Source organism: Fundulus heteroclitus, chromosome 12 (genome assembly GCF_011125445.2).
Source record: "Fundulus heteroclitus isolate FHET01 chromosome 12, MU-UCD_Fhet_4.1, whole genome shotgun sequence".
Classification (NCBI taxonomy): domain Eukaryota; kingdom Metazoa; phylum Chordata; class Actinopteri; order Cyprinodontiformes; family Fundulidae; genus Fundulus; species Fundulus heteroclitus.
The window spans coordinates 14,359,900-14,373,201 of record NC_046372.1 but is presented as its reverse complement, the minus strand read 5'-3'; the positions used below and the strand labels follow the sequence as shown (position 1 = coordinate 14,373,201).

The 13,302-nt window shown below is 43.5% G+C and overlaps 2 protein-coding genes and 1 long non-coding RNA gene across 3 annotated transcripts in view; 1 reads left to right on the top strand and 2 right to left on the bottom strand.

Moving 5' to 3' along the window:
• Positions 1–13,302, bottom strand: part of tars1 (threonyl-tRNA synthetase 1) — a 34,785-nt gene that overhangs the window by 10,875 nt on the left and 10,608 nt on the right. The window contains exon 10 of the mRNA XM_012865628.3: positions 3,077–3,175. Within this exon, the coding sequence (XP_012721082.2) occupies positions 3,077–3,175 (99 nt within the window). The remainder of the gene's footprint in view (positions 1–3,076; positions 3,176–13,302) is intronic.
• On the top strand, positions 4,952–5,908 carry LOC118564821 (protein IQ-DOMAIN 14-like). Its single transcript, XM_036144028.1, has 2 exons — positions 4,952–5,206; positions 5,267–5,908. Exons 1-2 carry the CDS (start codon positions 4,983–4,985, stop codon positions 5,883–5,885), a joined length of 843 nt encoding a protein of 280 aa, XP_035999921.1. The 5' UTR covers positions 4,952–4,982; the 3' UTR covers positions 5,886–5,908.
• On the bottom strand, positions 12,374–12,879 carry LOC118564822. Its single transcript, XR_004932052.1, has 2 exons — positions 12,661–12,879; positions 12,374–12,556 (listed from the first exon to the last, which is right to left on the bottom strand). It is a non-coding gene; the product is annotated as an uncharacterized LOC118564822 (long non-coding RNA).

Here is a 13,302-nt window from a genome sequence, read left to right as displayed (position 1 = left end):
CGTCTCACAGCTCCAGTCATCTTTATTTAGAGCAGCAACAGCTTATTTTTTTTCCAGATCCTCACAGGAGTTCTTGGCCATGCTGAACCTTCAGTGAACAGCATGAGTGCAACACACCTGATCACTAAAATTGTTCTCCCTCTTTTTCTTCATAGTAGGTACACCTGGTCTGACGTTCTGTTAACTGTGACATCATCCAGGGAAGACAGATCACCCGCTATTACCATCTAATGTAGAACAGATTACTAGATCAATGTGTGCTTCTGTGCTTGTTTGTCTGTCTTGTTGTGTCTCTGCTCTGTCTTCTGTGACCCCAGTCGGTCGAGGCAGATGACCGTTCATACTGAGCCTGTTTCTGCTGGAGGTTTTTCCTTCCCGCTAATGGGTGGTTTTTCTTTCCACTGTCGCTTCATGCTTGCTCAGTATGAGGGATTGCTGCAAAGCCATGGACAATGCAGACGACTCTTCCTGTGGCTCTACGGTTCCCCAGGAGTGAATGCTGCTTGTCGGGACTTTGATGCAATCAACTGGTTTCCTTATATAGGACATTTTTGACCAATCTGTATAATATGATTGATTTTACTTTGTAAAGTGCCTCGAGATGACATGTTTCATGAATTGGCGCAATATAAATAAAATTGAATTGAATTGAATTAATTAAAAAGCTTAAAAACTGTTAGAAATGTAAACATGTCACTGTAGGAAAAACGCCAGCCAACAGTGGCATTGTGGGGTCCCTAATTCCTTATTACAGACGTTTATTTTAGGCGTCTGTGTATATACCTTTAGTAGAGGAGCAAATGATGGTGGAGGATAAAAAATAGGTGACTGTATTAAAAATGGCTGTTTTTTGATGTTTTGTTTTTAAAACAGTGCTTTAGCCCTTAGAATCTGATCCATAAAAAAAAAAAAAAAAAAAAAAAAAAAAACATGGGAGAAGGTATACTTCAGGTTGAATCTTGTTTTCATGCGTTTATCAACTTCGGCTTGTTCCCTCTACTTTGGTTTCATAGATCCAAACCTCACAAAAGAGTTTTCACAATAAAATCTTGTGCAACTGGTAGGAAATGTTTCACAGTTGAAGTATTTGAGTGGCTGATTGCTATATTTGCCAGAGGTCTTTTTTTAGGAGCTTGAGCAGACAAGGCGTCTTTTTAAAACCCAATTTCATTTCTCAAAATCTCCTCAGTCAAAAATCCATTTTGTCACATTAAAGAGAAATTGCTTCCAAGGTTTTTTTTTTTTTTTTTAGTTAGTTTGAGTGTACACTCTGAAAACCAAGATTTGAAAAGCAATTTCTCACCCTTTATAATAGAGGGAAAGAGCTTTTCTTCAATGTCGGCAAATGCATCTGATTTACATGTTTCGATTTATTTCACAATGGGTTAGTTCACTTCTGGGGCTGTTGCATTTGACAGACAAGGTTTGTTTGAGCCTGTCTGAAAAGGCAGGACGCAGGGATTATATCTGAACTGAAATGGGAAGTTGCTTAGGAACAGCAGCTAAACAAATTATAGATTTCTTTTGGCTACAGTTTTAAAAGCACAAAGGGAACCAGCGAAAACGTTTAATTTGACGATTCTGCTTGTTACCTGAGCAGAACATGAAGCAGATCCCGTAAAACGCTGGAAGCTAAACTGCATGTTGATGTCGGGCCTGGTGAGAAAAGTCTGACTTTCTGAGTGGAAATCAGGTCTGCGGGGCTCTTCTGGTAGATTTTTCTCAGTTGTAAGTCAGAAATTTTTGCTTCTGAGTAACAATATAAGACAACTGTTCAGGTCAGTAAAATTTTGAAGAATCCAACTTTAAGCACAAATGAGTTTCTATATCATTATATCATTGTATTACTGCGATTCACAGGTTGCATGTGCATCTCAATCATTTAGAATATAATCTATAATTAAATCACTGTTTCTAAGTGATTTAATAAAAAAACAAAAGTTTAAAAATCCAATTATATGGATTAATTATACACAGAGTGAAATATTTTGAGTTTATTTCTGTTAATTTGAATGATTACTGTTAACGGCTCACGAAAAGCTGAAAAAAGAAAAATTGAATATTACATCGGGCCAATAAAGTTTAATACAGAAGTTTTATGTTCTGCTCTAATCAATACTGGAGAAAGACTGCCGACTTTAGATACAGCTTTTCTTTTCACTGCAGCACAAAAAGACAAACATGGAGTTCAGTGGCCGTGGTATCACTGTGACCTAAAATCCCAGGTAGTTTGTGATGTTTTGTCAGGAAGAAGAGAAAAAGACACCAGACTCAAAAATAGAAATGACATGAAGGCTGCTATTGAGACCACTTGGGCTTCCTTAACACCTCAGCAGAGCCACAGAACGCACTCAGAGCATTGCGTCTATAAACCGTGCAGCACATGGACGTTTTGAGCAGCCTGACATGTTTCTTAAAATAAAATGTGTATCACTTTTAAGTAATATGCAATTTTTAAAAAAAATAATAATTTTGGCCTTTCATGAGCTACAAACCACAATCATAAAAAGTAACAGAAAAGCGAATCGCCTGAAATGCATCCTTTGGTGTTTAATTAACCTGCACAATATACAAGTCTGTTTTTGAATTACGTTTCTGGAAATAAATAATAAACCTAACTTATTGAGATGCACTTATATGCCAACATCTGCACAGTTAAAGAGTAAAATATATCCACATGCAAAGAAACGCTTCTATATTTTCACTTTAACAATGCAACCCATTATTATGCATCAATTATTTAAAGAAGCCTAAATTCATTGATTTGCAAGCTATATAAAAAAAAAACAATTATTTAAATTACTTATTTTTAATGCTCATCATCTAAAGAACATTAACAGCTCTGTAAAACAAAGTATCAGCTATAGAGATAAGAGAAAGAAAGTGGTGTTAAATGTTAAGCTTGTTGTGCTTCTGGGTTTTCTACTTTTGTGAGTCCTGCTCAGTCTGATCATCGTATTCTTTTCAGGCTTCCCTGCAAACTAAACTTTCTGCCTCGTATCCCGGACTTCTCCTCTCAAAGCTTGGAGCGAGATCAAAGCAATTATCCGTTGTTGGCCTGTCGGCTTCAACTCACTCTGATGAACTCAATCAGCGTGCTGTAGATGAAGGCCCCTTTAGGCAGGAAGAAGCAGCTCCCTGGACTTAGTTCGTGGAAGAAGAACAGTTCCTGCTCCTGAATAAAATATAAAAAACAAAAAAGGTTGGTAAGAGTAATGGAAAATTTCAAATGGGTAACACTAGGGTCAAAACTGGTTTCTCTTTAACATGATGCAACAGCTCATTATATCCAAATTCTGGTCTGCATCTGTGCTCCTGTTCGGCTTGCCTTTCCACACGAAAAAAATATGTAACATCCTTCAATCAAACTCAAAACCACGCCTATATTTCACACCTGTCAAAAAGTGACAGCCGGAAGTCCCGCCTTCCACTTCCGGCGGAAGTCCCGCCTTCCTTAACCGGATGTTACGTCACGTCCTTAACCGGAAACCCCACCTTCTACTGTAACCGGATGTTACGTCAAATCCTTAACCGGAAGCCCTACCTTCTACTGTAACCGGATGTTCCGCTTTCTACCTCCAGGGGTCGCTGTCCCGGCCCTCGGGAAAAAAAAAAAAAAAAAAAAAAAAAAAACTGCCCCCCTACATCCGGAGTTCACCCACCCACCCCCGCATCCGGAGTTCACCCCCACCCCCACAGCCGGAGTTCACACCCACCCCCCACATCCGGAGTTCACACCCACCCCCCACATCCGGAGTTCACACGCACCGCCTTCACCCCAGCCCCGGTTGTCATAATATCAGGCCCTCTCTCAAGCCTCAATAGTGATTGAATCCTTTTCAACATGGCGTCAGGAAGAACCAGCATTGAACCCATCATTGCTGAGACACCCGTCACTATCTGGCATGATCAGAGCGATTTTTGGCAAGCTCAGCATACCCCTCACAAGGCTACGCTGTTTTTATGCAGAACTCAGATGCCTCCGAGCCAGCGTCTGCAAGAACAATGGTCTTTGGAGCCCTATGGAGCCCGCGGTAAATGGGGGTACGTCTTCAAATATGAAACCGGGGAAATGTACCTCTTTCAATTGGATGATGAAGGTGACGAGCTGCATACTATCAACTCCTTGGGCATGCTGACATCAAACGATTGGGCTGTTCTGAAACTCGTCATGCTTCGCAAACTAGCCCCTGAAGAAGCGAATCCAGCAGCAGGCCCTTCAGTGAGACGAAAAACTAGCTTCATCCGACTAAACCCCCAAGAACCTATTCCAGCAGGGCCCTCTGTGAGACAACAAGTCGAGGATGGAATCAAGGATTCACCCCCCGCTAAACGGCCACGTCAACAAGTCGAGGATGGAATCAAGGATTCACCCCCCGCCAAACGGAGCAAACAGCCACGTCAACAAGTCGAGGATGGAATCAAGGATTCACCCCCCGCCAAACGGAGCAAACGGCCACGTCAACAAGTCGAGGAAGGAATCAATGATTCACCCTCCGCTAAGCGCTGCAAACGAGTGCTGACCGACCTGAATGAAATTGACAATGATTCAGGAAATAGGATCTTCTCAGCTACTTGGCAGTCGAAGACGGGGGTTAGCGGTCGATGGTTTTTCCGTGCAAGTCTCAAAAAGGCTCAAGATAAAACACAGACTGTTATGTTCATGCTGGATTATTATAATTCTCAATGTGGAGTCTTCAGGACATTGCTAGCCATTCCCTTTGATGCCTGGCGTGATAAGATGATTGCAATATCAGACCAGATTTCAACGCTTTTTCGCGATTGTCGCAACTGGAAGGACATTTTGGGGGTCAAGAAAGCGCTTGCATTTTAGACCCACCCCTCACAACTGCCAATACCACCCCTTCAACGTTAACCACGCCCTTCTCTGTATATAAATAGCACGGGTCCCTGGACGACGACAAATTGCCCCCGGAGCTGTACCCCTCTCGTTCAACCGCAGCCTCACCAAGAGAAACACCATGAAGTGGTCCGGATCTCGCCCTGAAGGCCTCGACCTATACCAAGAGATCTTTGTTTTAAGGAGTGACAATTCCGTGTTTACTCCCTCGCTACCTCAGATGGCGACCGTGGATGAAGATTCACCAGTGGTGAATCTTCCTGCCTCCCCGCCGCTTTCCCAAGACCTGCCCTGTGGCCACGGAGATCCGACACCCCCGATGGAGCAAGCCCTTGAGAGTCAGAGGGAATCGGCCTCGGCACCCCCGTCGCCACCTGCGGACACGCAAGCCCTTGAGAGTCAGAGGGAATCGGCCTCGGCACCCCCGTCGCCACCTGCGGACACGCAAGCCCTTGAGAGTCAGAGGGAATCGGCCTCGGCACCCCCGTCGCCACCTGCGGACACGCAAGCCCTTGAGAGTCAGAGGGAATCGGCCTCGGCACCCCCGTCGCCACCTGCGGACACCCTGCCAGACGATGAGAGCGGCGCAGATGAAAACGATGGGTGGATTCGCTTCGGTTTCATCAAAGCGGTGAAAACTGTGCTGTATCGCCTTTTGACCGCTGCGATCAGACAATACATGCACGAAATGTGTTACGGAAGCGTTAATAACCGTCCTAGTCAAAAAGGGCATGGACGCTTGAAGCTGCTTGAGAACGAGCTCTACGAACATAACTACTATGGTATATTGCGAGTACTTTATAACGAACGTTTCATGGATGCAGTTCAACAGTTTCTAGCCGCTCGCAACATCCATCATGACAACGAGGCTGTTAATGCTGTCATACAAGCGTATCTGTATGAATTAACGATGGTGAAGCGTGTATTTAATACAATATATGGCGGGTATGATCGGCTGGTTGAAGAAAACTGTGAACTAAAAGAACAGCTTGATGCCATCACAGACTACTGGCGAGGGTCTTGAAACCAATGCATACATGTTTTCTCATGTCTTATCAATTATCATTATATGTTTTTTAAATCATTTTAATTATGTAATTAATTTATGCAATATATCGATGGTCAGGAAATGTGTTTTTCTGGGGTTTTCTTATAACTAAACGGTATGATGGAATGCTTTTTGACAACTCTTGTTTTATCCGTGTGTGTGTGTGTGTGTGTGTGTGTGTGTTTTACTCTGAATATAAAACTTTCACATTGCAGTATTTCATACTGCAGTATTTAGGCACATTTGTCCCTCCATACAGCAAGTCTCCGTTATGGCACATCCAACTCTCCATACATCCCAGTCTCCGCGCCGCTCTGCTGCGTTTTTATGATGCCTATATTGAGTGAAAATTTTCACCACTTCCGGATGGTCCGAAGCCTGGAAAATTACATCATCTAAAATAACCAAATGATTTTGATCAGGAGGAAACAGATTTTCATCATCAAAAGAATCAGGTAGTCCTTCGATGAATTTAATCTTTTTATTCATTTTCTGCAATTCAGAATACATACTTTGAAAACAGGTGTAAATCCAAACAATATTTACAGGAACAATATCCATAACATGGTTACAATTCTGCAAAACAGTTTTAACAAAAAAAGATTTTCCACAGCCACTCGGCCCTGCTATTAGAAGTGAAAAAGGGGTTTTGAATCTAGGATCGAATTCAACCTCCTGTGTTTCATGGGAGAGAGACATTTTTTTTCTTCCCCCACAGTTAACCTTTTAATAGCCAAATGGAAGGGTTGTCCCATCAGGAAAAAGCCTTCTTTTATCATAAACGACGCGCACCTTTTTCTGAAATGCTGCATTTTGAAGCTGGAAGCTCCTTTTATTCCTTCTGATGGTGTGCTGTGGAGCCTGTAAAACATCCCCTGTAGAACCTTGCAGATAACCTTCTACCAGGTCTTTCACGCTGTCAAAATTCACCCTCTCACTGCACTGATGAGTCTGTGTGATGCCTTTAAACTTCATCACCACTTGTTTTCGGTGTCTGGTCTGGTAAGCGTAGCTCTTTGGGCCTGCGGAGACATACTCTTGTATAAAATCACCTGATAATTCATCAGTCAAGTCCCCCAGAAGGTTACCGAGCTTGAGGGAGGTCTGACCCGGTTTAACCACATAGATCAGACTGTCGGTGTCAATGTACAGAACGCGGTCCTGAAGTTGTTCAAGACAGGTGTACAATTTCAGACGAGCATGAGCAGTTGTAAAGGCTGCAATGAAGACGTTATTCACCTTGTTGGGTGGAGAAATACAACGCTTGCTGTATTTCCACTGAACCATGCACATTTCATCATTCAGGAAGTGAAAGTAGCTGACTGCGTATTTACCTGAAAAAAGGAAGTTAAAAAACTCTTCGGGCTCGCTCACAATGCTTGTCTGAGCCAAATCATTTCTCTGTGCAAATTTGCCCCAAAAACTGTTCAGACACAATTTAGCAACTTGTCTTTTAGCCGGATTCACCTCAATCTTACGTACATCTAGTTGGATGCCCTGCTCACGTTTGTAGTCTGCCACATATTTCAAACGACTTTCCTCATCCGTAGCTTCAGCGGGAAAACCTGAAGCTTCCTGTTTACCCTTCAAAAAAGTGTGGATATATGGTTTAAAGATTGAACTGCTCTGTTTTTCAAAATGCCAGACCTCAGTGATTTTAGCAAGCCTATATCCCAGCTCAAGAGCCTTGTTGAATTCCACACTTACCCATACACCTGTTAGCGCTCTCTCTTGGTCAGAGTGGGTACAAGGGCCCGTCTGGTAGTTCAACTCAGCGCAAGCCCGGCACAGTGTGAACACCAGTTTACCGGTAGCGGTCCTGTACGGCAAAACGGGAAAAAACAGACCACGAGGCGGGTACACGGTCGCTCTGATAAGTCCAAAGTAGCTACGGGGATCGTCGAAATCTTTGCATATGATTTCGGGATGGCCTAGTGGATAGCTGCAGCTAGCATTCACAAACGGATACAGAGATGTGAAGTCTACATAATGCACAGATTCTTCGACCCCCGCAGTGTACCTCAGCCTGAGGGCACTGGTTCTACCCCCAAACAGAGCGTTCCGCGGGCAAAGAGGTGCCGGGGCACTGAAACAGTCCAGAAACCTTTTGAGACCAGAGTGTGACGCCTTCATTAAATCCCAGCTATGCTCCCACATAACCTCCAGGCGCACCCCGTAAACCGACTGCAATACCCTGGCTCTCTCGATGGTAGCTGCATGGAACCTTTCATAGCAGACTCCTCTGAGCGGGCACGTCTGGTCGGCTGGAAAACATTCAGGACAACCATGGTAAAAGCAACCATTAAACTCAAATACAGTTCGAACGCCTCGGACCTCCGCGTATCCGTCCACATAATACGGCCCCAGTTTCATTTCACCTCGGTTAAGAGCATGTTGAATGAAAATGCCCCGTTCAGCAGCTACCCACTCCAGCCATTGAATGGAGGCGTCTGAAAAAGTCTTGCACTGACGCCGATAATCCACAGGGGAAGGTATGGCTAGTGTGTCGGGCGGAAGAAAATTTGCTGTGAAAACATTCATACAGGCTGCTGCTATGGTGATGCTTTTAAAAGGATCGACGTTTGTCTCTTTAAAGAACTCTTCTCTGAATTTCACACAAGCCCTGAAGAGAATTTCCACATCATTCTGACAATAATAGAGAGCTTCTTTTTTAAAGTCAAAGGGATGCTTAGAGGCCTCGTTGTACCAAACGGAAAAACGCTCCTGCTCAGCAGGGCTCATATGCTCCACAGCGTAGAAGCTGGGTGGAGGGAGCGGGCCGATGTAGTTCAATGTCTTCTCAGAGGAGAACAAGTGAGGGAAAAAACCCTTACAGTGATCAGTAAAACCTAACGCTTTTGGCATTTGACTGAGTTTCATTGTAAGGAACGATAGACTGTCTATAAATTTAAGACTGTAATCAGGCTCAGTAAAACAAAGGATTTTACTCCCCTGTGTGATCAAGAACGGTTTGATGCCGAGTTTAACCATCTCACTTAGAATCAAGTATGAGTCAAACCCACGACTGTTGTGGGCAAGAAAAGAATGACCTCTGAACCGAGGTTTTCTAAAATGAAGCAGAAAATCCCTGACGCAGTTCAAACCATAAGAACACCAAACATCCCCAGCCAAGGTTTTTGTGCTTACAAGATACGGGATATGTTTTCCAGTTTGATCTGTAAAAGTTTCAAAATCATAAAAAACTAGCTTATCGCGGAGTTGCGCATCAGTCAGGGTCGGTTGAATATAGCACAGATGATCGTTTAACGTGACATCTGCACCGTGAGGCACTTTCTGACGACAGACCGTGCACTTTGTTGAACAATCGTGGGGCTTGCTCTGTCCACCTGCGGCTACAAAATAAAGCTGTTTACACACAGGGCAGAACTTTGTCGTGTCACAGTTACTTACGAGCTTACCAAGTTTAGGTCTCAGTGTGGGTTCTCTGTGTTTAGCTAAGCAGATGGAATTACGACAGATTCGTTTACAATCTATGCACTGCACAGGGCTGTATTGCTGGAGAGTACAATTTGAGTCGAGGCATACCGAGCAGTGACCCTTACAGCTATGCGTGCCAATGTTGTCGTAACCGCTAAAGCAGTACCCACAAATGTGCCTCGAGCCTGTGAAACCTGTGAGACTCTTTATTCCATAATAATGACTTTTGAACAAAAGCAGGAAAAGGGGATTTGAACGATCTGAAAAGCCTGTCTGAAATTTACGAAGCACTGCCTCCTTGTCGTCTTTAAAGAAAACAACAATTTTCCTATTGACTATCTCTTCAAATTTATGCACGTCGCTGAAAGTCACAGGAGTTTGCTCAGTGAGGCCGGCTGTCCGTTGCCACAGCGAGGCTTGATGCATGGCTTGGGCGTCTGTAAAAGCGGGGTTACAGAGATGTGCTAGACTGGCAGCAAAGCAGAGCTGATTAGAAGCATTTTCAACAATATAGAGGTGACGTCTTTTTTTATGAATCAGCTCACAGTCCAACGTCTTTGTCGCCTTACGTTTAGCACCGCCGTGAGGGTTTCGTACAATCTGAAGTACTATTTCCAAGTTTTCAGGTCCTGGCAATTCTTCATTAGACTGTGTTAACTCGTCTAAAAATTCCAGAAATGCAGGCAGAACTGAATCACCGTCATCATTTACCTGAACCACTGTATGACGGGAAAACCCTTCGCCGCTTAATTCAAGCTGTACAACATCATTGCGTGATGCTGAACGTGTAACAGAGTCCGCCAGCTCTGTGAGAAGATGATAAACCTGTGTGTAAAATTCGGCGGGGTTAGGAATTTCACCGGGTCGTGAAGCTGTCACGCTGAAAGGACGTCTTATTTCTGTTACATTAAATCGCTCCCGTTGAATGCCGGGGTTAACAGCTGGCTGAGACTGACTCGTGCTTGGCTGATCCTCTGGGTTAGACGTGGGAACGACAGATGGGCTCGAGCATGGCTGTTGAGGGGAACTGGATGAGGGATTCTGCAAAACAGTATGCGAAGAACCAGACCGATCATTTTCACCTCTTTCACTTTGATTTAAATGACCACCTTGCTGCTGCTGCGGGAACTGAAGGCTTGTAGGATTGGAGGTAAATGTTTGAGAGACAGAAACATTTAATTGATGGATAGCTTGTTCTAGTGATGATAAACGCTCATAATTCGAACCCGAGTGTGTATGACCCTGCTGTCTATCTGGTGAATTACCTGGATTTAAATCCGCAAACCCCAAACCCTGCTGAACCGGTATATTCCGGAGGTCGTTAACCATTTGGGTGATATCACTTAAAACATTTGTAACTCGTTGTTGAAATTCTAGCGAGTCGTTCAAACACGTGATTGATTGAGAGAAAGAATCATTTAGCTCGCCAACGGTTTGTTCTAACCATAGAAACCGCTCAGAATCCCAATCCGGATCAGTCTGCCCCTGAAGTCTGACAGGAGATCCTGGGGTAAGATTTACAGATTCGGTTGCATGCTGAACAGGGAGATTCCGAAGTTGATTTACAGCCTCAACAATTCCATCCAGAGCCTCTCTGATTTGTTGACTTTCCATTTTTTTTTTTTTTTTTTTTTTTTTTTTAAAACAGGTTACAACTTAGCTGGTTAACGGTACTGGCATCGTCGGGTCAACCAGTTCAACCATCAGAGTCTCGCAGTAATTCAGAAGCGCAGCAGTTTTCCGGCGGTAGAGGGCAGCTTGACGTCCCGTAGCAACTGGCATATGCGTTACTGCCCATGCAGCGGCTGTAATAAAAGAATGAAAAAAAATATATAATTAATTTTATCGTACATAATGAGTATTGAATAAAAAAAAAAAGTATTATATTACAAACAAATTCTTTGAAAGCATTGAACTTAAGATGTACCATCAATAATTGGACCAGTCGCATCCGCTTTGATGATTAACTGCTTGAAGTTTTGCTGAACTCTCAGGACTGACGAACACAGGCTTCTGAGACTCCGCCTCTTCTTGTGTTTTCCTGCGTCACGGCGGATGACCTGTGCTACTACAAATTAAAATAAGCAGACGGTGACAGAGTTTTAAAACGGGGGTAATACACGAAAAGAAAAAGATGACAGAAAAGAATAAATAAAAATAGGCTAAGGGTTACAAGGGCTGCAGTTTAGAACTGCAACCCTACCGTTTCACTGCCAATGTGTTACCAACAGCACCACAAACTCACCAGGGTGCTGAGCAGATGAGGCAGGACGAGACCGATCATGTGCTGATGCTTCTGATGCTGCTGTTTCCGCTTCTGCTGCTGCTGCTATTAGCTCGGCGTCATTATTCTGGTGTACAGACTGAATTGTTACTGTAGAAATAGTAAGCAGGGAGAGACAACCTTTTTTAAACAAGGTAATACATGAAGAAGAAGAAATGATAAATAAATAATAATAACATATAGCATAGAACACTTGCATGCTTACCGTCCGTCTGGCCAAATGTATCGGGATGAGGCTGTATTCCAGCCGTAAAGAGTGCTTGAGCAACAATGTCACGGTGGGGTGTTACTGTGGGTAAATGAATAAATACACTAAATGAGCCGGACTAATTCAGAAAATGTACCATCAGAGTTAGTTTGAGACTTATAATAGTTAACTTACGTGCTGCAGGAAGCGTTGTCCCCTGATTAACGTTTCGAGGGAGGCCGTGTGACGTGGTGAGCCGGGGAGCTTCCTCGGGGAAGCGATCGTGGTGCTCTGATGTCTCTGGAGAACTTATTACAACAACTGACCCGTTATGTTCTTCAGTCCTCTGCCGCTTTGGTGTTGATGTGTTCTGAGCAGCTATTTCTGCTGGGAGCCTCCTTTTAGCTAAACTCAATCTTCCTTTACGGGGCGTTTGCGTTGTGCTCGATCCAGGTTGTGTCACCGCTGGCTCTTTGCGGAACACACACGGTTTGACTGGCTTCGGACACAATCTTGCTTCACGGGGCGTTTGTGCTCTGCTCGATCCAGGCTGTGTCACCGCTAGCTCTCCGTGGAACACACTTGGGTTGAATGGCTTCGGACACAATCTTTCAGCGCGGGACGTTTGCGTTCTGCTTGATCCAGGCTGTGTCACCGCTAGCTCTTTGTGGAAGTCATTCTGATTTGGCTGGTTCGGACAACCGTAACGCTCGTCAATTAACCCTTTGTCGGTAAGATCTGGAATACAGAAAAATAACAATGGTTGAAAGATAGTATTATTATTTTAAAGACTGTGATTTTAATAAAAATATACTTTAATACAAGGCTGAATCACATCTTACCAATATCCGTTAGTGTAAAATCTAGGTCTTGTAGTTCAGCAGTTGTTGGCGCTGAAACAAATAAATAAAATATATTGTAATAACAGCAATGGAAGATATATACTTCTGCAAGCAGGCCACAATGACTGAAACTGCTATTCAAAGCCTTACCTCAGAATTCAGACTAAAACTCTAAAAACAGCAGAGGCCTGTAGTTGCCCTCTTATAACACACAAAGCCCATCCACCAAACAATGAAACACATAGCAATAAAAACAGGTAACTTGAACAATAAAAGTGCTAGCCCCTTATGCTAAACACAGCCTTTCACCCCTGAATTTGTGCTAAAACTCTAAAAACAGCAGAGGCCTGTAGTTGCCCGCTTAAAAAACACACAAAGCCCATCCACCAAACAATGAAACACATAGCAATAAAAACAGGTAACTTGAACAATAAAAGTGCTAGCCCCTTATGCTAAACACAGCCTTTCACCCCTGAATTTGTGCTAAAACTCTAAAAACAGCAGAGGCCTGTAGTTGCCCGCTTAAAAAACACACAAAGCCCATCCAGCAAACAATGAAACACATAGCAATAAAAACAGGTAACTTGAAGAATAAAAGTGCTAGCCCCTTGTGCTAAACACAGCCTTTCACCCCTGAATTTG